Source organism: Hypanus sabinus, chromosome 18, assembly GCF_030144855.1.
Source record: "Hypanus sabinus isolate sHypSab1 chromosome 18, sHypSab1.hap1, whole genome shotgun sequence".
NCBI lineage: Eukaryota > Metazoa > Chordata > Chondrichthyes > Myliobatiformes > Dasyatidae > Hypanus > Hypanus sabinus.
The window spans coordinates 75,750,476-75,773,615 of record NC_082723.1 but is presented as its reverse complement, the minus strand read 5'-3'; the positions used below and the strand labels follow the sequence as shown (position 1 = coordinate 75,773,615).

Here is a 23,140-nt window from a genome sequence, read left to right as displayed (position 1 = left end):
CAATCACCAGAGGCTGGATAATCTTGGGTTGTTTTCTCTGGAGCGGCAGAGGCTGAGGGGAGATCCGATAGAGGTTTACAAGATTATGAGTCATCAGAAAATATCTATTTCCTAGGATAAAAATGTCTAATACCAGAGGACATGCATTGAATGAGAGAGGGGATAGGTCGGGGGGTGTGAGGGGCAAGTTGTTTTACTCAGAGAGTGATGAATGCCTAGAATGTGCTGCCTGGTAAGGTGGTAGAGGAAAATACGTTGGAGGTTTTTAAGAGACATTTAGATATGCACATGGATGAGAGGAAGATGGAGGGATATGGACTGTGCAGGTTGGAGGGATTAGTGTTTGGGTATTCTTGATTTGGTTTATTAGCTGGTTCAGCACAACATTGTGGGCTGAAAGGCCTCTTCCCCTATGAAACTCTTCTATGTTCTACAGCCCTGCTTTTCTCTGTCTGACCCAGCATCCAGCAGCCCCTCTCCTACCAAAAGCCAGCTCCTCAGAGCCCAAAGAGTCTCATTCCCCACATCTCCGGGTCAGCAGGAAGGAAGCTGACTCAGTTCCCCATTTCCAGGGGCTCGGGAGACACCTGATGCCAGGGAATGAATCTTTGTCCTTCTCAACCACAGTAGCACCTTCAATCTGGCAACATGCAGGCCATTCCACCCAATGTCCCTGTGCTGTCCCATCAGAGAAACAACCATTTTGGCCCCCATGTCTGTAACAGAGCTCTTTTCCCATCTCCACTAACCCCATTTGCTGGCATTAGGACTGCAGAACAGTGCAGGCATTCAGCCCACAACGTTGTGCTAATGAAAGGCCTCTTCCCCTATGAAAAGTTTATCCCCAAGATCAATCAATGAAGACTCTCAGCTCCAAATCATTGACTGTTTACTCCTCTCCATCGACACTACTTAATTGCTGAGCTCCTCCAGCACTTTGTGCTTGTTCTAAGATCCAGTTAACGCCTCCCTCTCACAAAGCCTCCAGTTTACTTTCTTCCAAGTGCCCATCTAAGAGTCTCGTAAATGTCCCTAAAGTACCTGCCTCTACCAACGCCCCTGGTAGTGCATTCCACACACTAGCATCAACCTCGTAATACTGACATGGGCAGTGCATCAGTATTGCTCCTGCCAATAGTGCATAGAGGTAGCACAAGGTTAATGCACAATAAAGTGTCACAGTTACAGAGAAAGTGCGGGCAGAAAACAAAGCAAAAGCTTGTGAGACCAGGAGACACTACGAGTGAACTGTTCAATAGCCTGATGAGAATGAGATAGAAGCTCTCCTTGAGGCTGCTGGTACGTGCTTTCAGGCTTTTGTATCCCCTGCCTGAAGGGGGAGAAGAGCATATTCAGGGTAGGAAGGGTATTTTACTTTTGATTATGCTGCCTATTTTACCAAGGTTTTTGCCTCTGTATTTACTAAGGAAACTGGAATGGAGTCAATGGAAACAAGGCAAACAAGTAGGGAGGTCATGGAACATATACAGATCAAAGAGGAGGAGGTGCTTGCTGTCTTGATGCAAATCAGAGTAGATAAATCCCCAGGACCTGACAGGGTATTCCCTCGGACCTTGAAGGAGACTAGTGTTGAAATTGCAGGGGCCCTGACAGATATATTTAAAATGTCGGTATCTATGGGTGAGGTGCCGGAGAATTGGAGGATAGCTCATGTTGTTCCGTTGTTTAAAAAAGGCTCTAAAAGTAATCCGGGAAATTATAGGCTAGTAAGTTTGACGTCGGTAGTAAGTAAATTATTGGAAGAAGTACTAAGAGATAGGATCTACAAGTATTTAGATAGACAGGAACTTATTAGGGAGAGTCAACATGGCTTTGTGCGTGGTAGGTCATGTTTAACAAATCTATTAGAGATTTTCAAGGAGGTTACCAGGAAAGTGGATGAAGAGAAGGCAGTGGATGTTGTCTACATGGACTTCAGTAAGGCCTTTGACAAGGTCCCGCATGGGAGGTTAGTTAGGAAGATTCAGTCGCTAGGTACACATGGAGAGGTAGTAAATTGGATTAGACATTGGCTCAATGGAAGAAGCCAGAGAGTGGTAGTGGAGGATTGCTACTCTGAGTGGAGGCCTGTGACTAGTGGTGTGCCACAGGGATCAGTGCTGGGTCCATTGTTATTTGTCATCTATGTCAATGATCTGGATGATAATGTGGCAAATTGGATCAGCAAATTTGCTGAGATACAAAGATTGGAAGTGTAGTGGACAGTGAGGAAGGTTTTCAAAGCTTGCAGAGGGATTTAGACCAGCTGGAAAAATGGGCTGAAAAATGGCAGATGAAGTTTAATACAGACAAGTGTGAGGTATTGCACTTTGGAAGGAAAAACCAAGCTGGTACAAACAAGGTAAATGGTCGGGCACTGAGGAGTGCAGTAGAACAGAGGGATCTGGGAATACAGATACAAAATTCCCTAAAAGTGGTGTCACAGGTAGATAGGGTAGTAAAGAGAGCTTCTGGTACATTGGCCTTTATAAGTCAAGAGTATTGAGTATAAGAGTTGGAATGTTATGGTGAGGTTGTATAAGGCATTGGTGAGGCTGAATTTGGAGTATTGCGTGCAGTTTTGGTCACTGAATTAAGGAAGGATATTAATAAGGTTGAAAGAGTGCAGAGATTTACAAGGATGTTGCTGGGAATTGAGAAACTGAGTTAGAAGAATGAGGGGAGATTTGATAGGGGTATATAAAATTATGATGGGTATAGAGAGAGTGAATGCAAGCAGGCTTTTTCCACTGAGGTTAGGGGATAAAAAAACCAGAGGACATGGGTTAAGGGTGAAGGGGGAAAAATTTAAAGGGAACATTGGGGGTGGGGGGCTTCTTCACACAAAGAGTGGTGGGAGTGTGGAATGAGCTGCCAGATGAAGTGGTGAATGTGGGCTCACTTTTGACATTTAAGAAAAACTTGGACAGGTATATGGATGAGAGGGGTTTGGAGGGATATGGCCCAGATGCAGGTCAGTGGGACTAGGCAGAAAAATGGTTCAGCACAGCCAAGGGCCAAAAGGCCTGTTTCTGCGCTGGAATGTTCTATGGCAGGAAGAATGGACAGAGTCCATGGAGAGGAGGCTGGTTTCTGTGAGGTGCTGAGCTGTGTCCACGACTCTCTGCAGTTTCTGGTGGTCAGAGGCAGAGTAGTTGCCATTCCAAACCATGGGTGCATCTGAATAAGATTCTTTCAATGGTGCATCAATTGCAACTCTGGGAAGGTTAAACGTGAGATGCCACATTTCTTTGGATTCCTGAGGAGGTAGCGATATTGGTCATTTTGTTTACACGGTTGGACCAGGACAGTCTATTGCTGATGTTCACTCTGAGAAACCTGAGGCTCTTAACCTCATCACCACTGATGTAACAAGCTGCACATGCACAACGCTTTATAGAACCAGTGACCCGGTAGTAGTTACCAGTGTAGTGTTTAGCACAATGTTTACTGTACCAGTGACCCGGGTTCAATTCCCATCACACGGTAGTGGACTGTTTAGCACAATGTTTACTGTACCAGTGACCTGGGTTCAATTCCCGTCACACGGTAGTGTAGTGTATAGCACAACACTTTACAGTACCAGTGACCTGGGTTCAATTCCCATCACACGGTAGTGTAGTGGTTAGCACAACACTTTACAGTACCAGTGACCCGGGTTCAATTCCCATCGCACGGTAGTGCAGTGTTTAGCACAACACTTTACAGTACCAGTGACCCGGGTTCAGTTCCCATCACATGGTAGTGTAGTGGTTAGCACAACGCTTTACAGTACCAGTGACCCGGGTTCGATTCCCATCACACGGTAGTGTAGTGGTTAGCACAACGCTTTACAGTACCAGTGACCCGGGTTCGATTCCCATCACACGGTAGTGTAGTGGTTAGCACAACACTTTACAGTACCAGTGACCCGGGTTCAATTCCCATCACACGGTAGTGTAGTGTTTAGCACAATGTTTACAGTACCAGTGACCCGGGTTCGATTCCCATCACACGGTAGTGTAGTGGTTAGCACAATGTTTACTGTACCAGTGACCTGGGTTCAATTCCCGTCACACGGTAGTGTAGTGTATAGCACAACACTTTACAGTACCAGTGACCCGGGTTCAATTCCCGTCACACGGTAGTGTAGTGGTTAGCACAATGTTTACAGTACCAGTGACCTGGGTTCAATTCCCATCACACGGTAGTGTAGTGGTTAGCACAACACTTTACAGTACCGGTGACCCGGGTTCAATTCCCGTCACACGGTAGTGTAGTGGTTAGTACAACGCTTTACAGTACCAGTGACCCGGGTTCAATTCCCATCGCACGGTAGTGCAGTGTTTAGCACAACACTTTACAGTACCAGTGACCCGGGTTCAGTTCCCATCACATGGTAGTGTAGTGGTTAGCACAACACTTTACAGTACCAGTGACCCGGGTTCGATTCCCATCACACGGTAGTGTAGTGGTTAGCACAATGTTTACTGTACCAGTGACCTGGGTTCAATTCCCGTCACACGGTAGTGTAGTGTATAGCACAACACTTTACAGTACCAGTGACCCGGGTTCAATTCCCATCACATGGTAGTGTAGTGGTTAGCACAACGCTTTACAGTACCAGTGACCCGGGTTCGATTCCCATCACACGGTAGTGTAGTGGTTAGCACAACACTTTACAGTACCAGTGACCCGGGTTCGATTCCCATCACACGGTAGTGTAGTGTTTAGCACAATGTTTACTGTACCAGTGACCCGGGTTCGATTCCCATCACACGGTAGTGTAGTGGTTAGCACAACACTTTACAGTACCAGTGACCCATGTTCAATTCCCACCATTGCCTGTAAGGAGTTTGTATTTTCTCCCCGTAACCATGTGGGTTTCCTCCAGGTGCTCTGGTTTCCTCCCAGAGGCCCAAGATGTATAGTTGGTAGGTTAATTGATTATTGCAAATTGCTCTGTGATTAGGCTGGGGTTGGATGGGGGGTTTGCTGGTTGGCGAGGCTTGAAGGGCCAGAGGGCCTGTTCCACGCTGTGTCTCTCCATTAAAATAAAAATAAATAAAAAACTTTCAGATGGAGTTAGAGCAGTCCTGAATACACAATGAGTAATGTAGGGGGTCTGAGGACACAACCTCTGTTTGTTTATTTACAGATACTGGCCAATCCAGCCCAATGAGCCACACCACCCAGCAGCCTGATCACAGGACAACTTACAATGACCAGTTAATCTCAACACTAAGACATACCTCCACATTGACGAATACAGTACTGTGCACCCTTGCTACAGAAATGTGCTAAGACTTTTGCACAGTACTGTGTTCAGAGGGGTAGGTCGAGACTGGAGGGCTCTCACAATGAATGTATCTGTAGCCTGCAGCCAAGGGGGGTGCTCGGATCAAATACAGTCACTACATTTATGAGGCAATCAGACAGGCACTAGGACAGAGGGAGAGAAGCACAGAAATGGGCTAGGACTTTCTCTTCATAACAAAGAGGATGAGAGGTGACTTGATAGAGGTGTACATGATGATAAGTGGCATAGATATACTGGATGGCCAGAGACTTTTTCCCAGGGCAGAAATGATGGGACATAGTTCTAAAGAGATTGGAGGAAAGTACAAGAGGCACGTCAGAGGTAGGCACAGAGGTGGGTGGTGAGGTGGAGATGCGTCTCTACCAAAGGAGGTGCTCCTTCCTTCCGCTACTTTGCGGGTCACCTTTGGGCAAGGTGTAGCACCTGCTCAGCCCTCGATCAGAGCCACGCAAAGCCATGGGAGCAGGTGGTGTATATCACAAGACCTGGTTATGTGACCATTGACAGCAGGGAGACAATCTCTGAAGAGTATGACTGATGACTGGGACCACCCATCTGCCCAGAAGAAGGCAATGACAAAGCACTTCTGTAGAAAAACTTGCCAAGAACAATCCTGGTCAAAAGACAACTGATTATAGACATTGAAGACCATTATTGCCTCCATCATACAACATAGCACATGATGAAGATAATGATGACAAGGAAGTCCAGATTCCTCTCTCTCCTGTCACTTATTAGGTCACTAAATGACCCCTTACTTTGTCTAAAGCACACCTGCCTCACCACTCATCTCAGTTACCTCTTGTGAAGTTCATTGGTCCTTGGCGGGAGCATTATTCCCATACCTGCATCCTGGTCTTTATCACATCGAGGGGTGTGTTACCAAAGACACTGGCAGCCCCAGCTGTAGCTCCGAACAGGCCTGTGATGAGAGGGTTTAACTCTTTGGCCGGGTTGTCCCCTGAGGGAGGAAGCAAAAGGGAGAGTTACTGCAGTCAGCTGGTCAGACGCACGTCGACCCACCTTGTTCGTGTTGGCTCAGGAAACCCGCAATCCCAATGATTGCTTCTCTTCCACACCACCTTCTCCCTACACCCAGCGAGCTGAGTGTTCCAGAAATATAAACCCAGGCCTACAAGAAACAAGCGACACACACAAGATGCTGGAGGGCCTCAGCAGGCCAAGCAGGATCTGTGGTAACGAGCCAGCACTGTTCATTCGTCTCCACAGATGCTGCCTGGCCTGTTGAGTTCCTCCAGCATTTTGTGTGTGTTGCTTGGATTTTCAGCATCTGCAGACTTTCTCTTGTTTTTGAGAACAACACCCTGCATTGCTGCCTGAATTATCAACAAGCCTCAGACGTTTACAGCTGTCCATCTTAATCCACAACTCTGGAGGAGTTTGAACACTTTTAAATACTTCTTTCGAAGAAGCAAACTCTCTTTCAAGAGATCTTCTCCATGGCCTTTCCAGGGCTTTCACATCCACACTCAACATCAATGTCTGCATCTGCACCACCCTCCCCACCTCTGCCGCCTGTCCCACACCCCTCCCGTGGGACTCCACACTCACCATTCCCAACATCCTTTACATCCGCCAGATTCACAAACTTGCTCTCTCCGCTCCTCACTGACAAATACAGTATTGTGTACATATACATATTATATATATATATATATATACACACACACACGCACACACAACTATATATACATACACACAGACAAATACAGTACTGCACACATACATATTATATATGCTATACATATACACAAATACATATACATACACAGACAAATACAGTACTGTGCACATACATATTATATATACACAAATACATATACATACACAAATACAGTACTGTACACATACATATTATATATACAATATATATACACACAAATACATATACATACAGACAAATACAGTACTGTACACATACATATATACAATATATATACACACAAATACATATACATACACAGACAAATACAGTACTGTACACATACATATTATATATACTATATATACACACAAATACATATACATACACAAATACAGTACTGTACACATACATATTATACACACATACACGCACACACATACATATTTATTTGTAAACCTGGATGTGTAATCTCTCCTGCTCTGCTCTGTATCAGTCAGATCTTTCAGCACAGAGCGGACCTCACCCATGGGACAGGCCCTCTCACGGTCTCTGCCCAGTGGGTCAAGCTGTTGCCTCTCTGCAGCATGGACACCCACGTTTACTCCCGACTTCCAGAGTTGTCTGACAAGGTGTCTGCACCTTCGCCCCGTGACCGTGTTGGGACTGTCTGACGGAGTGTCTGCACCTTTTCCCCCCGTGACCGTGTCGGGACTGTCTGACAAGGTGTCTGCACCTTCCCCCCGTGACCGTCGGGACTGTCTGACGGGGTGTCTGCACCTTCCCCCCGTGACAGTCGGGACTGTCTGACGGGGTGTCTGCACGTTTTCCCCCCGTGACCGTGTCGGGACTGTCTGACAGGGTGTCTGCACCTTTTCCCCCCTTGACCGTGTCAGGACTGTCTGACGGGTTGTCTGCACCTTCCCCCCGTGACCGTGTCGGGACTGTCTGACGGGGTGTCTGCACCTTCCCCCCGTGACCGTGTCGGGACTGTCTGACAGGGTGTCTGCACCCTCCCTCCGTGACCGTGTCGGGACTGTCTGACGGGGTGTCTGCACCCTCCCTCCGTGACCGTGTCGGGACTGTCTGACGGGGTGTCTGCACCCTCCCTCCGTGACCGTGTCGGGACTGTCTGACGGGGTGTCTGCACCCACCCCCCGTGACCGTGTCGGGACTGTCTGACGGGGTGTCTGCACCCTCCCTCCGTGACCGTGTCGGGACTGTCTGACGGAGTGTCTGCACCTCCCCCCCGTGACCGTGTCGGGACTGTCTGACGGAGTGTCTGCACCTTTTCCCCCCGTGACCATGTCGGGACTGTCTGACGGGGTGTCTGCACCCTCCCCCCGTGACCGTGTCGGGACTGTCTGACAGGGTGTCTGCACCCTCCCCCCGTGACCGTGTCGGGACTGTCTGACGGGGTGTCTGCACCTTTCCCCCGTGACCGTGTTGGGACTGTCTGACGGGGTGTCTGCACCTTTTCCCTCCGTGACCGTGTCGGGACTGTCTGACGGGGTGTCTGCACCTTTTCCCTCCGTGACCGTGTCGGGACTGTCTGACGGGGTGTCTGCACCTTTTCCCCCCGTGACCGTGTCAGGACTGTCTGACGGGTTGTCTGCACCTTCCCCCCGTGACCGTGTCGGGACTGTCTGACGGGGTGTCTGCACCTTCCCCCCGTGACCGTGTCGGGACTGTCTGACAGGGTGTCTGCACCCTCCCTCCGTGACCGTGTCGGGACTGTCTGACGGGGTGTCTGCACCCTCCCTCCGTGACCGTGTCGGGACTGTCTGACGGGGTGTCTGCACCCACCCCCCGTGACCGTGTCGGGACTGTCTGACGGGGTGTCTGCACCCTCCCTCCGTGACCGTGTCGGGACTGTCTGACGGGGTGTCTGCACCCACCCCCCGTGACCGTGTCGGGACTGTCTGACGGGGTGTCTGCACCCTCCCTCCGTGACCGTGTCGGGACTGTCTGACGGAGTGTCTGCACCTCCCCCCCGTGACCGTGTCGGGACTGTCTGACGGAGTGTCTGCACCTTTTCCCCCCGTGACCATGTCGGGACTGTCTGACGGGGTGTCTGCACCCTCCCCCCGTGACCGTGTCGGGACTGTCTGACAGGGTGTCTGCACCCTCCCCCCGTGACCGTGTCGGGACTGTCTGACGGGGTGTCTGCAACTCCCCCCCGTGACCGTGTTGGGACTGTCTGACGGGGTGTCTGCACCTTCCCCCCGTGACCGTGTCGGGACTGTCTGACGGGGTGTCTGCACCTTCCCCCCGTGACCGTGTCGGGACTGTCTGACGGGGTGTCTGCACCCTCCCTCCGTGACCGTGTCGGGACTGTCTGACGGGGTGTCTGCACCTTTTCCCCCCGTGACCGTGTCGGGACTGTCTGACGGGGTGTCTGCACCTTTTCCCCCCGTGACTGTGTCGGGACTGTCTGACGGGGTGTCTGCACCTTCCCTCCGTGACCCTGTCGGGACTGTCTGACGGGGTGTCTGCACCTTCCCCCCGTGACCGTGTCGGGACTGTCTGACGGGGTGTCTGCACCCTCCCTCCATGACCGTGTCGGGACTATCTGACGGGGTGTCTGCACCCTCCCTCCGTGACCATGTCGGGACTGTCTGACGGGGTGTCTGCACCTTCCCCCCGTGACCATGTCGGGACTGTCTGACGGAGTGTCTGCACCTTTTCCCCCCGTGACCGTGTCGGGACTGTCTGACGGGGTGTCTTCACCTTTTCCCCCCGTGACCGTGTCTGGACTGTCTGACGGGGTGTCTGCACCTTCCCCCCGTGACCGTGTCAGGACTGTCTGACGGAGTGTCTGCACCTTTTCCCCCCGTGACCGTGTCGGGACTGTCTGACGGGGTGTCTGCACCTTCCCCCCCTGATCGTGTCGGGACTGTCTGACGGGGTGTCTGCACCTTTTCCCCCCGTGACCGTGTCGGGACTGTCTGACGGGGTGTCTGCACCTTCCCCCCCTGATCGTGTCGGGACTGTCTGACGGGGTGTCTGCTCCTTTTCCCCCCGTGACCGTGTCGGGACTGTCTGACGGGGTGTCTGCACCTTCCCCCCCTGATCGTGTCGGGACTGTCTGACAGGGTGTCTGCACCCTCCCTCCGTGACCGTGTCGGGACTGTCTGACGGGGTGTCTGCACCTTCGCCCCGTGACCGTGCCGGGACTGTCAGACGGGGTGTCTGCACCTTCCCCCCGTGACCGTGTCGGGACTGTCTGACAGGGTGTCTGCACCTTCCCCCCGTGACCGTGTCAGGACTGTCTGACGGGGTGTCCGCACCTTTTCCCCCCGTGACCGTGTCGGGACTGTCTGACGGGGTGTCTGCACCTTCGCCCCGTGACCGTGTCGGGACTGTCTGACGGAGTGTCTGCACCCTCCCCCCGTGACCGTGTCGGGACTGTCTGACGGAGTGTCTGCACCTTTTCCCCCCGTGACCGTGTCGGGACTGTCTGACGGGGTGTCTGCACCTCCCCCCCGTGACCGTGTCGGGACTGTCTGACGGGGTGTCTGCACCTTCCCCCCGTGACCGTGTCAGGACTGTCTGACGGAGTGTCTGCACCTCTCCCCCGTGACCGTGTCGGGACTGTCTGACGGAGTGTCTGCACCTTTTCCCCCCGTGACCGTGTCGGGACTGTCTGACGGGGTGTCTGCACCCTCCCTCCATGACCGTGTCGGGACTGTCTGACGGGGTGTCTGCACCCTCCCTCCGTGACCATGTCGGGACTGTCTGACGGGGTGTCTGCACCTTCCCCCCGTGACCATGTCGGGACTGTCTGACGGAGTGTCTGCACCTTTTCCCCCCGTGACCGTGTCGGGACTGTCTGACGGAGTGTCTGCACCTTTTCCCCCCGTGACCGTGTCGGGACTGTCTGACGGGGTGTCTGCACCTTTTCCCCCCGTGACCGTGTCTGGACTGTCTGACGGAGTGTCTGCACCTTTTTCCCCCGTGACTGTGTCGGGACTGTCTGACGGACTGTCTGCACCTTTTCCCCCCGTGACCGTGACGGGACTGTCTGACGGGGTGTCTGCACCTTTTCCCCCCGTGACCGTGTCGGGACTGTCTGACGGGGTGTCTGCACCCTCCCTCCGTGACCGTGTCGGGACTGTCTGACGGAGTGTCTGCACCTTTTCCCCCCGTGACCGTGCCGGGACTGTCAGACGGGGTGTCTGCACCTTCGCCCCGTGACCGTGCCGGGACTGTCAGACGGGGTGTCTGCACCTTCCCCCCGTGACCGTGTCGGGACTGTCTGACGGGGTGTCTGCACCTTCGCCCCGTGACCGTGCCGGGACTGTCAGACGGGGTGTCTGCACCTTCCCCCCGTGACCGTGTCGGGACTGTCTGACAGGGTGTCTGCACCTTCCCCCCGTGACCGTGTCAGGACTGTCTGACGGGGTGTCCGCACCTTTTCCCCCCGTGACCGTGTCGGGACTGTCTGACGGGGTGTCCGCACCTTTTCCCCCCGTGACCGTGTCGGGACTGTCTGACGGGGTGTCTGCACCTTCGCCCCGTGACCGTGTCGGGACTGTCTGACGGAGTGTCTGCACCTTTTCCCCCCGTGACCGTGTCGGGACTGTCTGACGGGGTGTCTGTACCCTCCCTCCGTGACCGTGTCGGGACTGTCTGACGGAGTGTCTGCACCCTCCCCCCGTGACCATGTCGGGACTGTCTGACGGAGTGTCTGCACCTTTTCCCCCCGTGACCGTGTCGGGACTGTCTGACGGGGTGTCTGCACCTTCCCCCCGTGACCGTGTCGGGACTGTCTGACGGGGTGTCTGCACCTTCCCCCCGTGACCGTGTCGGGACTGTCTGACGGGGTGTCTGCACCTTCCCCCCCGTGACCGTGTTGGGACTGTCTGACAGGGTGTCTGCACCCTCCCCCCGTGACCGTGTCAGGACTGTCTGACGGAGTGTCTGCACCTTCCCCCCCGTGACCGTGTCGGGACTGTCTGACGGGGTGTCTGCACCTTTTCCCCCCGTGACCGTGACGGGACTGTCTGACGGGGTGTCTGCACCTTCCCCCCCGTGACGGTGTCAGGACTGTCTGACGGGGTGTCTGCACCTCCCCCCCGTGACCGTGTCGGGACTGTCTGACGGGGTGTCTGCACCTTTTCCCCCCGTGACCATGTCAGGACTGTCTGACGGAGTGTCTGCACCTTTTCCCTCCGTGACCGTGTCGGGACTGTCTGACGGGGTGTCTGCACCTTCCCCCCGTGACCATGTCGGGACTGTCTGACGGAGTGTCTGCACCTTTTCCCCCCGTGACCGTGTCGGGACTGTCTGACGGGGTGTCTTCACCTTTTCCCCCCGTGACCGTGTCTGGACTGTCTGACGGGGTGTCTGCACCTTCCCCCCGTGACCGTGTCAGGACTGTCTGACGGAGTGCCTGCACCTTTTCCCCCCGTGACCGTGTCGGGACTGTCTGACGGGGTGTCTGCACCTTCCCCCCCCTGATCGTGTCGGGACTGTCTGACGGGGTGTCTGCACCTTTTCCCCCCGTGACCGTGTCGGGACTGTCTGACGGGGTGTCTGCACCTTCCCCCCCTGATCGTGTCGGGACTGTCTGACGGGGTGTCTGCTCCTTTTCCCCCCGTGACCGTGTCGGGACTGTCTGACGGGGTGTCTGCACCTTCCCCCCCTGATCGTGTCGGGACTGTCTGACAGGGTGTCTGCACCCTCCCTCCGTGACCGTGTCGGGACTGTCTGACGGGGTGTCTGCACCTTCGCCCCGTGACCGTGCCGGGACTGTCAGACGGGGTGTCTGCACCTTCCCCCCGTGACCGTGTCGGGACTGTCTGACAGGGTGTCTGCACCTTCCCCCCGTGACCGTGTCAGGACTGTCTGACGGGGTGTCCGCACCTTTTCCCCCCGTGACCGTGTCGGGACTGTCTGACGGGGTGTCTGCACCTTCGCCCCGTGACCGTGTCGGGACTGTCTGACGGAGTGTCTGCACCCTCCCCCCGTGACCGTGTCGGGACTGTCTGACGGAGTGTCTGCACCTTTTCCCCCCGTGACCGTGTCGGGACTGTCTGACGGGGTGTCTGCACCTCCCCCCCGTGACCGTGTCGGGACTGTCTGACGGGGTGTCTGCACCTTCCCCCCGTGACCGTGTCAGGACTGTCTGACGGAGTGTCTGCACCTCTCCCCCGTGACCGTGTCGGGACTGTCTGACGGAGTGTCTGCACCTTTTCCCCCCGTGACCGTGTCGGGACTGTCTGACGGGGTGTCTGCACCTTTTCCCCCCGTGACCGTGTCGGGACTGTCTGACGGGGTGTCTGCACCTTCCCCCCCTGATCGTGTCGGGACTGTCTGACGGGGTGTCTGCTCCTTTTCCCCCCGTGACCGTGTCGGGACTGTCTGACGGGGTGTCTGCACCTTCCCCCCCTGATCGTGTCGGGACTGTCTGACAGGGTGTCTGCACCCTCCCTCCGTGACCGTGTCGGGACTGTCTGACGGGGTGTCTGCACCTTCGCCCCGTGACCGTGCCGGGACTGTCAGACGGGGTGTCTGCACCTTCCCCCCGTGACCGTGTCGGGACTGTCTGACAGGGTGTCTGCACCTTCCCCCCGTGACCGTGTCAGGACTGTCTGACGGGGTGTCCGCACCTTTTCCCCCCGTGACCGTGTCGGGACTGTCTGACGGGGTGTCTGCACCTTCGCCCCGTGACCGTGTCGGGACTGTCTGACGGAGTGTCCGCACCCTCCCCCCGTGACCGTGTCGGGACTGTCTGACGGAGTGTCTGCACCTTTTCCCCCCGTGACCGTGTCGGGACTGTCTGACGGGGTGTCTGCACCTCCCCCCCGTGACCGTGTCGGGACTGTCTGACGGGGTGTCTGCACCTTCCCCCCGTGACCGTGTCAGGACTGTCTGACGGAGTGTCTGCACCTCTCCCCCGTGACCGTGTCGGGACTGTCTGACGGAGTGTCTGCACCTTTTCCCCCCGTGACCGTGTCGGGACTGTCTGACGGGGTGTCTGCACCCTCCCTCCATGACCGTGTCGGGACTGTCTGACGGGGTGTCTGCACCCTCCCTCCGTGACCATGTCGGGACTGTCTGACGGGGTGTCTGCACCTTCCCCCCGTGACCATGTCGGGACTGTCTGACGGAGTGTCTGCACCTTTTCCCCCCGTGACCGTGTCGGGACTGTCTGACGGAGTGTCTGCACCTTTTCCCCCCGTGACCGTGTCGGGACTGTCTGACGGGGTGTCTGCACCTTTTCCCCCCGTGACCGTGTCTGGACTGTCTGACGGAGTGTCTGCACCTTTTTCCCCCGTGACTGTGTCGGGACTGTCTGACGGAGTGTCTGCACCTTTTCCCCCCGTGACCGTGACGGGACTGTCTGACGGGGTGTCTGCACCTTTTCCCCCCGTGACCGTGTCGGGACTGTCTGACGGGGTGTCTGCACCCTCCCTCCGTGACCGTGTCGGGACTGTCTGACGGAGTGTCTGCACCTTTTCCCCCCGTGACCGTGCCGGGACTGTCAGACGGGGTGTCTGCACCTTCGCCCCGTGACCGTGCCGGGACTGTCAGACGGGGTGTCTGCACCTTCCCCCCGTGACCGTGTCGGGACTGTCTGACGGGGTGTCTGCACCTTCGCCCCGTGACCGTGCCGGGACTGTCAGACGGGGTGTCTGCACCTTCCCCCCGTGACCGTGTCGGGACTGTCTGACAGGGTGTCTGCACCTTCCCCCCGTGACCGTGTCAGGACTGTCTGACGGGGTGTCCGCACCTTTTCCCCCCGTGACCGTGTCGGGACTGTCTGACGGGGTGTCCGCACCTTTTCCCCCCGTGACCGTGTCGGGACTGTCTGACGGGGTGTCTGCACCCTCCCTCCATGACCGTGTCGGGACTGTCTGACGGGGTGTCTGCACCCTCCCTCCGTGACCATGTCGGGACTGTCTGACGGGGTGTCTGCACCTTCCCTCCGTGACCATGTCGGGACTGTCTGACGGGGTGTCTGCACCTTCGCCCCGTGACCGTGCCGGGACTGTCAGACGGGGTGTCTGCACCTTTTCCCCCCGTGACCGTGTCGGGACTGTCTGACGGGGTGTCTGTACCCTCCCTCCGTGACCGTGTCGGGACTGTCTGACGGAGTGTCTGCACCCTCCCCCCGTGACCATGTCGGGACTGTCTGACGGAGTGTCTGCACCTTTTCCCCCCGTGACCGTGTCGGGACTGTCTGACGGGGTGTCTGCACCTTCCCCCCGTGACCGTGTCGGGACTGTCTGACGGGGTGTCTGCACCTTCCCCCCGTGACCGTGTCGGGACTGTCTGACGGGGTGTCTGCACCTTCCCCCCCGTGACCGTGTTGGGACTGTCTGACAGGGTGTCTGCACCCTCCCCCCGTGACCGTGTCAGGACTGTCTGACGGAGTGTCTGCACCTTCCCCCCCGTGACCGTGTCGGGACTGTCTGACGGGGTGTCTGCACCTTTTCCCCCCGTGACCGTGACGGGACTGTCTGACGGGGTGTCTGCACCTTCCCCCCCGTGACCGTGTCAGGACTGTCTGACGGGGTGTCTGCACCTCCCCCCCGTGACCGTGTCGGGACTGTCTGACGGGGTGTCTGCACCTTTTCCCCCCGTGACCATGTCAGGACTGTCTGACGGAGTGTCTGCACCTTTTCCCTCCATGACCGTGTCGGGACTGTCTGACGGGGTGTCTGCACCTTCCCCCCGTGACCATGTCGGGACTGTCTGACGGAGTGTCTGCACCTTTTCCCCCCGTGACCGTGTCGGGACTGTCTGACGGGGTGTCTTCACCTTTTCCCCCCGTGACCGTGTCTGGACTGTCTGACGGGGTGTCTGCACCTTCCCCCCGTGACCGTGTCAGGACTGTCTGACGGAGTGTCTGCACCTTTTCCCCCCGTGACCGTGTCGGGACTGTCTGACGGGGTGTCTGCACCTTCCCCCCCTGATCGTGTCGGGACTGTCTGACGGGGTGTCTGCACCTTTTCCCCCCGTGACCGTGTCGGGACTGTCTGACGGGGTGTCTGCACCTTCCCCCCCTGATTGTGTCGGGACTGTCTGACGGGGTGTCTGCTCCTTTTCCCCCCGTGACCGTGTCGGGACTGTCTGACGGGGTGTCTGCACCTTCCCCCCCTGATCGTGTCGGGACTGTCTGACAGGGTGTCTGCACCCTCCCTCCGTGACCGTGTCGGGACTGTCTGACGGGGTGTCTGCACCTTCGCCCCGTGACCGTGCCGGGACTGTCAGACGGGGTGTCTGCACCTTCCCCCCGTGACCGTGTCGGGACTGTCTGACAGGGTGTCTGCACCTTCCCCCCGTGACCGTGTCAGGACTGTCTGACGGGGTGTCCGCACCTTTTCCCCCCGTGACCGTGTCGGGACTGTCTGACGGGGTGTCTGCACCTTCGCCCCGTGACCGTGTCGGGACTGTCTGACGGAGTGTCTGCACCCTCCCCCCGTGACCGTGTCGGGACTGTCTGACGGAGTGTCTGCACCTTTTCCCCCCGTGACCGTGTCGGGACTGTCTGACGGGGTGTCTGCACCTCCCCCCCGTGACCGTGTCGGGACTGTCTGACGGGGTGTCTGCACCTTCCCCCCGTGACCGTGTCAGGACTGTCTGACGGAGTGTCTGCACCTCTCCCCCGTGACCGTGTCGGGACTGTCTGACGGAGTGTCTGCACCTTTTCCCCCCGTGACCGTGTCGGGACTGTCTGACGGGGTGTCTGCACCCTCCCTCCATGACCGTGTCGGGACTGTCTGACGGGGTGTCTGCACCCTCCCTCCGTGACCATGTCGGGACTGTCTGACGGGGTGTCTGCACCTTCCCCCCGTGACCATGTCGGGACTGTCTGACGGAGTGTCTGCACCTTTTCCCCCCGTGACCGTGTCGGGACTGTCTGACGGAGTGTCTGCACCTTTTCCCCCCGTGACCGTGTCGGGACTGTCTGACGGGGTGTCTGCACCTTTTCCCCCCGTGACCGTGTCTGGACTGTCTGACGGAGTGTCTGCACCTTTTTCCCCCGTGACTGTGTCGGGACTGTCTGACGGAGTGTCTGCACCTTTTCCCCCCGTGACCGTGACGGGACTGTCTGACGGGGTGTCTGCACCTTTTCCCCCCGTGACCGTGTCGGGACTGTCTGACGGGGTGTCTGCACCCTCCCTCCGTGACCGTGTCGGGACTGTCTGACGGAGTGTCTGCACCTTTTCCCCCCGTGACCGTGCCGGGACTGTCAGACGGGGTGTCTGCACCTTCCCCCCGTGACCGTGTCAGGACTGTCTGACGGGGTGTCCGCACCTTTTCCCCCCGTGACCGTGTCGGGACTGTCTGACGGGGTGTCTGCACCTTCGCCCCGTGACCGTGTCGGGACTGTCTGACGGAGTGTCTGCACCTCTCCCCCGTGACCGTGTCGGGACTGTCTGACGGAGTGTCTGCACCTTTTCCCCCCGTGACCGTGTCGGGACTGTCTGACGGGGTGTCTGTACCCTCCCTCCGTGACCGTGTCGGGACTGTCTGACGGAGTGTCTGCACCCTCCCCCCGTGACCATGTCGGGACTGTCTGACGGAGTGTCTGCACCTTTTCCCCCCGTGACCGTGTCGGGACTGTCTGACGGGGTGTCTGCACCTTCCCCCCGTGACCGTGTCGGGACTGTCTGACGGGGTGTCTGCACCTTCCCCCCGTGACCGTGTCGGGACTGTCTGACGGGGTGTCTGCACCTTCCCCCCCGTGACCGTGTTGGGACTGTCTGACAGGGTGTCTGCACCCTCCCCCCGTGACCGTGTCAGGACTGTCTGACGGAGTGTCTGCACCTTCCCCCCCGTGACCGTGTCGGGACTGTCTGACGGGGTGTCTGCACCTTTTCCCCCCGTGACCGTGACGGGACTGTCTGACGGGGTGTCTGCACCTTCCCCCCCGTGACCGTGTCAGGACTGTCTGACGGGGTGTCTGCACCTCCCCCCCGTGACCGTGTCGGGACTGTCTGACGGGGTGTCTGCACCTTTTCCCCCCGTGACCATGTCAGGACTGTCTGACGGAGTGTCTGCACCTTTTCCCTCCGTGACCGTGTCGGGACTGTCTGACGGGGTGTCTGCACCTTCGCCCCGTGACCGTGTCAGGACTGTCTGACGGAGTGTCTGCACCTTTTCCCTCCGTGACCGTGTCGGGACTGTCTGACGGGGTGTCTGCACCTTCGCCCCGTGACCGTGTCAGGACTGTCTGACGGAGTGTCTGCACCTTTTCCCTCCGTGACCGTGTCGGGACTGTCTGACGGGGTGTCTGCACCTTCGCCCCGTGACCGTGTCGGGACTGTCTGACGGAGTGTCTGCACCTTTTCCCCCCGTGACCGTGTCGGGACTGTCTGACGGGGTGTCTGCACCTTCGCCCCGTGACCGTGTCGGGACTGTCTGACAAGGTGTCTGCACCTTTTCCCCCCGTGACCGTGTCTGGACTGTCTGACGGGGTGTCTGCACCTTCCCCCCGTGACCGTGTCGGGACTGTCTGACGGAGTGTCTGCATCTTTTCCCCCCGTGACCGTGTCGGGACTGTCTGACGGGGTGTCTGCACCCTCCCCCCGTGACCGTGTCGGGACTGTCTGACGGAGTGTCTGCACCTTTTCCCTCCGTGACCTTGTCAGGACTGTCTGACGGAGTGTCTGCACCTTTTCCCCCCATGACCGTGTCGGGACTGTCTGACGGGGTGCCTGCACCTCCCCCCCGTGACCGTGTCAGGACTGTCTGACGAAATGTCTGCACCTTTTCCCTCCGTGACCGTGTCGGGACTGTCTGACGGGGTGTCTGCACCTTCGCCCCGTGACCGTGTCAGGACTGTCTGACGGAGTGTCTGCACCTTTTCCCCCCGTGACCATGTCAGGACTGTCTGACGGAGTGTCTGCACCTTTTCCCTCCGTGACCGTGTCGGGACTGTCTGACGGGGTGTCTGCACCTTCGCCCCGTGACCGTGTCAGGACTGTCTGACGGAGTGTCTGCACCTTTTCCCTCCGTGACCGTGTCGGGACTGTCTGACGGGGTGTCTGCACCTTCGCCCCGTGACCGTGTCGGGACTGTCTGACAAGGTGTCTGCACCTTTTCCCCCCGTGACCGTGTCTGGACTGTCTGACGGGGTGTCTGCACCTTCCCCCCGTGACCGTGTCAGGACTGTCTGACGGAGTGTCTGCATCTTTTCCCCCCTTGACCGTGTCGGGACTGTCTGACGGGGTGTCTGCACCCTCCCCCCGTGACCGTGTCGGGACTGTCTGACGGAGTGTCTGCACCTTTTCCCCCCGTGACCGTGTCAGGACTGTCTGACGGAGTGTCTGCACCTTTTCCCCCCATGACCGTGTCGGGACTGTCTGACGGGGTGCCTGCATCTCCCCCCCGTGACCGTGTCGGGACTGTCTGACGGGGTGTCTGCACCTTTTCCTGGTGACAGTGTTACTTCAAAGTACTGTCTGAGGAGTGTTGGATCCACTTGGCCTGCACTCACAGGAGTACAGGAAGATTGCTGAGGGGAAATATACCAGGCAATAAAGGGCCTGTGTAGAGTGGATAAACTGACTTTTCCATTTATGGGAAAGTCTATACCCCAAGAGCACAGCCTCAGAATGGAGGGATGTCCCTTTAGAACAGAGGTGAGGAGGAATTTCTTCAGCCACAGGGTGGAGACTCTGTGCAGTTTGTTTGCATAGACACTATGGAGGCTAAGTCTTTGGGTATATTAAGGCAGAGAGAGACAAGTTGTTGATTAGTCAGAAGGTTAAGGGCTAGAATGTGGGGTTGTAAGAAAAAAGACAATCAGCCATAATGCAGTAGCGAAGCAGACTCGACGGGCTGAATGGCCTAATTCTGCTCCTATACCTTACCGTTGTACGAACATTACCTTTGTACCAGTTCTTCAGGGAAGTCATGACAAAGAAACGGATGGCCTGATTGGACCCCTGCTTCAGAACCGTCGCTGTTAGCCCCTGATACGTCCCTTTCAGTCCTGGGCAGAGGGAGACAAGAGCTTCAGTCCACACATCACTGGGCCCAGGTATCGCTCCCCTTCATACACACACGGCTGACTTAACAGCATTCCCCTCCCAGCCAGCCCGCGGCAGAAACTCCCAGTTGGAATTCCTGGGCATATTCACTGAAAGGACTGCTGACTCACAGCACAGGGAGTTGGGAGGGATGTGCTCACCAGGATGAGTAGCTGCTCGATGCAGAGACTGAGGGAGGAGAGTAGATGGGGATGGTGGAGACTAGGGATTTGGCAGACGCTGCAAGTCTTGAGCAAAAATCAAATCAACAAAGTTTAATTATCATTCTGACCATACATGGATACAGTCGAATGAAACAGTGTTCCTCTGGGGCCCAGGATTATAACATACATTCAAAATAGTGAGAGAAAAAACACACATCGTTAAACAAGCAAACATGTGTTAGATATGGCCCTTGTGGCTAAAGGGATCGGGGGTATGGAGAGAAAGCAGGTACAGGGTTTTGAGTTGGATGATCAGCCATGATCATACTGAATGGCGGTGCAGGCTCGAAGGGCCGAATGGCCTACTCCTGCACCTGTTTTCTATGTTTCTATGAGTGACGTGCAACTTGATGGTACAGTTCCCAGCAATCCGCCGGTCGTTCTGCCAATCGAACACCGGAGGGCAGCACTGACTGGACAGGCCAGCCCCAACCGAGAAACTCAGCAAGACAGACAGACAGACATACTTTATTGATCCCGAGGGAAATTGGGTTTCGTTACAGTCGCACCAACCAAGAATAGTGAAGAAATATAGCAATATAAAACCATAAATAATTAAATAATAATAAGTAAATCATGCCAGGTGGAAATAAGTCCAGGACCAGCCTATTGGCTCAGGATGTCTGACACTCCGAGGGAGGAGTTGTAAAGTTTGATGGCCTCAGGCAGGAATGACTTCCTATGATGCTCAGTGTTACATCTCGGTGGAATGAGTCTCTGGCTGAATGTCCTCCTGTGCCTAACCAGTACATTATGGAGTGGATGGGAGACATTGTCCAAGATGGCATGCAACTTGGACAGCATCCTCTTTTCAGACACCACCATCAGAGAGTCCAGTTCCACCCCCACAACATCACTGGCCCTACGAATGAGTTTGTTGATTCTGTTGGTGTCTGCTACCCTCAGTCTGCTGCCCCAGCACACAACAGCAAACATGATAGCACTGGCCACCACAGCCTCGTAGAACATCCTCAGCATCGTCCGGCGGATGTTAAGGACCTCAGGCAGCATCTGCTAAGAGGAATAAACAGTCGACGATTTGGGCCGAGACCCTTCATCAGGACTGGAAAAGGGGGCAGAATCCAGAATAAGGTGGTAGTGGGAGGGAGGGGAAGGAGAACAAGCTGGCAGGTGATAGGTGAGGGGGAAGGTAGATGCTGGGAGGTGATGAGTGGAAGAGGCAAACAGAGGAGGAGAGCGAGGGGGAACCAGTGGAGGTGCCGGATAACGGAGGAGGAGAGCGAGGGGGAACCAATGGAGGTGCCGGATAACGGAGGAGAAGAGCGAGGGGGAACCAATGGAGGTGCCGGATAACGGAGGAGGAGAGCGAGGGGAACCAGTGGAGGTGCCGGATAACGGAGGAGGAGAGCGAGGGGGAACCAGTGGAGGTGCCGGATAACAGAGGAGAAGAGCGAGGGGAACCAGTGGAGGTGCCGGATGATGGAGGAGGAGAGCAAGGGGAACCAGTGGAGGTGCTGGATGATGGAGGAGAAGAGCGAGGGGGAACCAGTGGAGGTGCCAGGTAACAGAGGAGGAGAGCGAGGGGGAACCAGTGGAGGTGCCGGATAACAGAGGAGGAGAGCGAGGGGGAACCAGTGGAGGTGCCGGGTAACGGAGGAGAAGAGCGAGGGGGAACCAGTGGAGGTGCCGGATAACGGAGGATAAGAGCGAGGGGGAACCAGTGGAGGTGCCGGATAACGGAGGAGAAGAGCGAGGGGAACCAGTGGAGGTGCTGGATAATGGAGGAGGAGAGCGAGGGGGAACCAGTGGAGGTGCCGGGTAACAGAGGAGAAGAGCGAGGGGGAACCAGTGGAGGTGCCGGATAACGGAGGAGAAGAGCGAGGGGGAACCAGTGGAGGTGCCGGATAACGGAGGAGAAGAGCGAGGGGGAACCAGTGGAGGTGCTGGATAACGGAGGAGGAGAGCGAGGGGGAACCAGTGGAGGTGCCGGATGATGGAGGAGGAGAGCGAGGAGGAACCAGTGGAGGTGCCAGGTAACAGAGGAGAAGAGCGAGGGGGAACCAGTGGAGGTGCCGGATAACGGAGGAGAAGAGCGAGGGGAACCAGTGGAGGTGCTGGATAACGGAGGAGGAGAGCGAGGGGGAACCAGTGGAGGTGCCGGATAACGGAGGAGAAGAGCGAGGGGGAACCAATGGAGGTGCCGGATAACGGAGGAGGAGAGCGAGGGGGAACCAGTGGAGGTGCCGGATAACGGAGGAGAAGAGCGAGGGGGAACCAGTGGAGGTGCTGGATAACGGAGGAGGAGAGCGAGGGGGAACCAGTGGAGGTGCCGGATAACGGAGGAGAAGAGCGAGGGGGAACCAGTGGAGGTGCCGGATAACGGAGGAGGAGAGCGAGGGGGAACCAGTGGAGGTGCTGGATAACGGAGAAGAGCGAGGGGGAACCAGTGGAGGTGCCGGATAACGGAGGAGGAGAGCGAGGGGGAACCAGTGGAGGTGCTGGATAACGGAGGAGAAGAGCGAGGGGGAACCAGTGGAGGTGCTGGATAACGGAGGAGGAGAGCGAGGGGGAACCAGTGGAGGTGCCGGATAACGGAGGAGAAGAGCGAGGGGGAACCAGAAGCAGGAATGTGCAAAGAAAGAAAGGAAAAGACCCTAAGACTTAGGAGCAGAACCAGGCTACCTGGCCTACCGATTCCAGTCCGCCACCCTACCATGGCCAATCCATTATCCCTCTAAACCCAATCTACCCACCTCACGCAACCCTCGACACACCAGTTAACCAACAGCTGCTTTAAATACGCTCAATGACCTGACCTTCACAACTGCCTGTGGCAATGAATTCAACCAGCACACCACCTCCTGGCTAAATAACTTCCTCCTCATAGAAACACAGAAAACCCACAACCCATACAGACCCTTCAGCCCACAATGCTGTGCTAAATGTGTACATACTTTAAAAATTACCTAGGGTTACCCATAGCCCTCTATTTTTCTAAGTTCCA

General features: G+C 56.8%; 1 protein-coding gene across 1 annotated transcript in view; it reads right to left on the bottom strand.

Moving 5' to 3' along the window:
• Positions 1-23,140, bottom strand: part of LOC132377434 (tricarboxylate transport protein B, mitochondrial) — a 113,794-nt gene that overhangs the window by 9,231 nt on the left and 81,423 nt on the right. Inside the window, exons 6-7 of the mRNA XM_059943698.1 lie at positions 19,810-19,914; positions 6,145-6,260 (exon numbers count right to left, since the gene is read on the bottom strand). Coding sequence (XP_059799681.1) covers positions 6,145-6,260; positions 19,810-19,914 — 221 coding nt within the window. The remainder of the gene's footprint in view (positions 1-6,144; positions 6,261-19,809; positions 19,915-23,140) is intronic.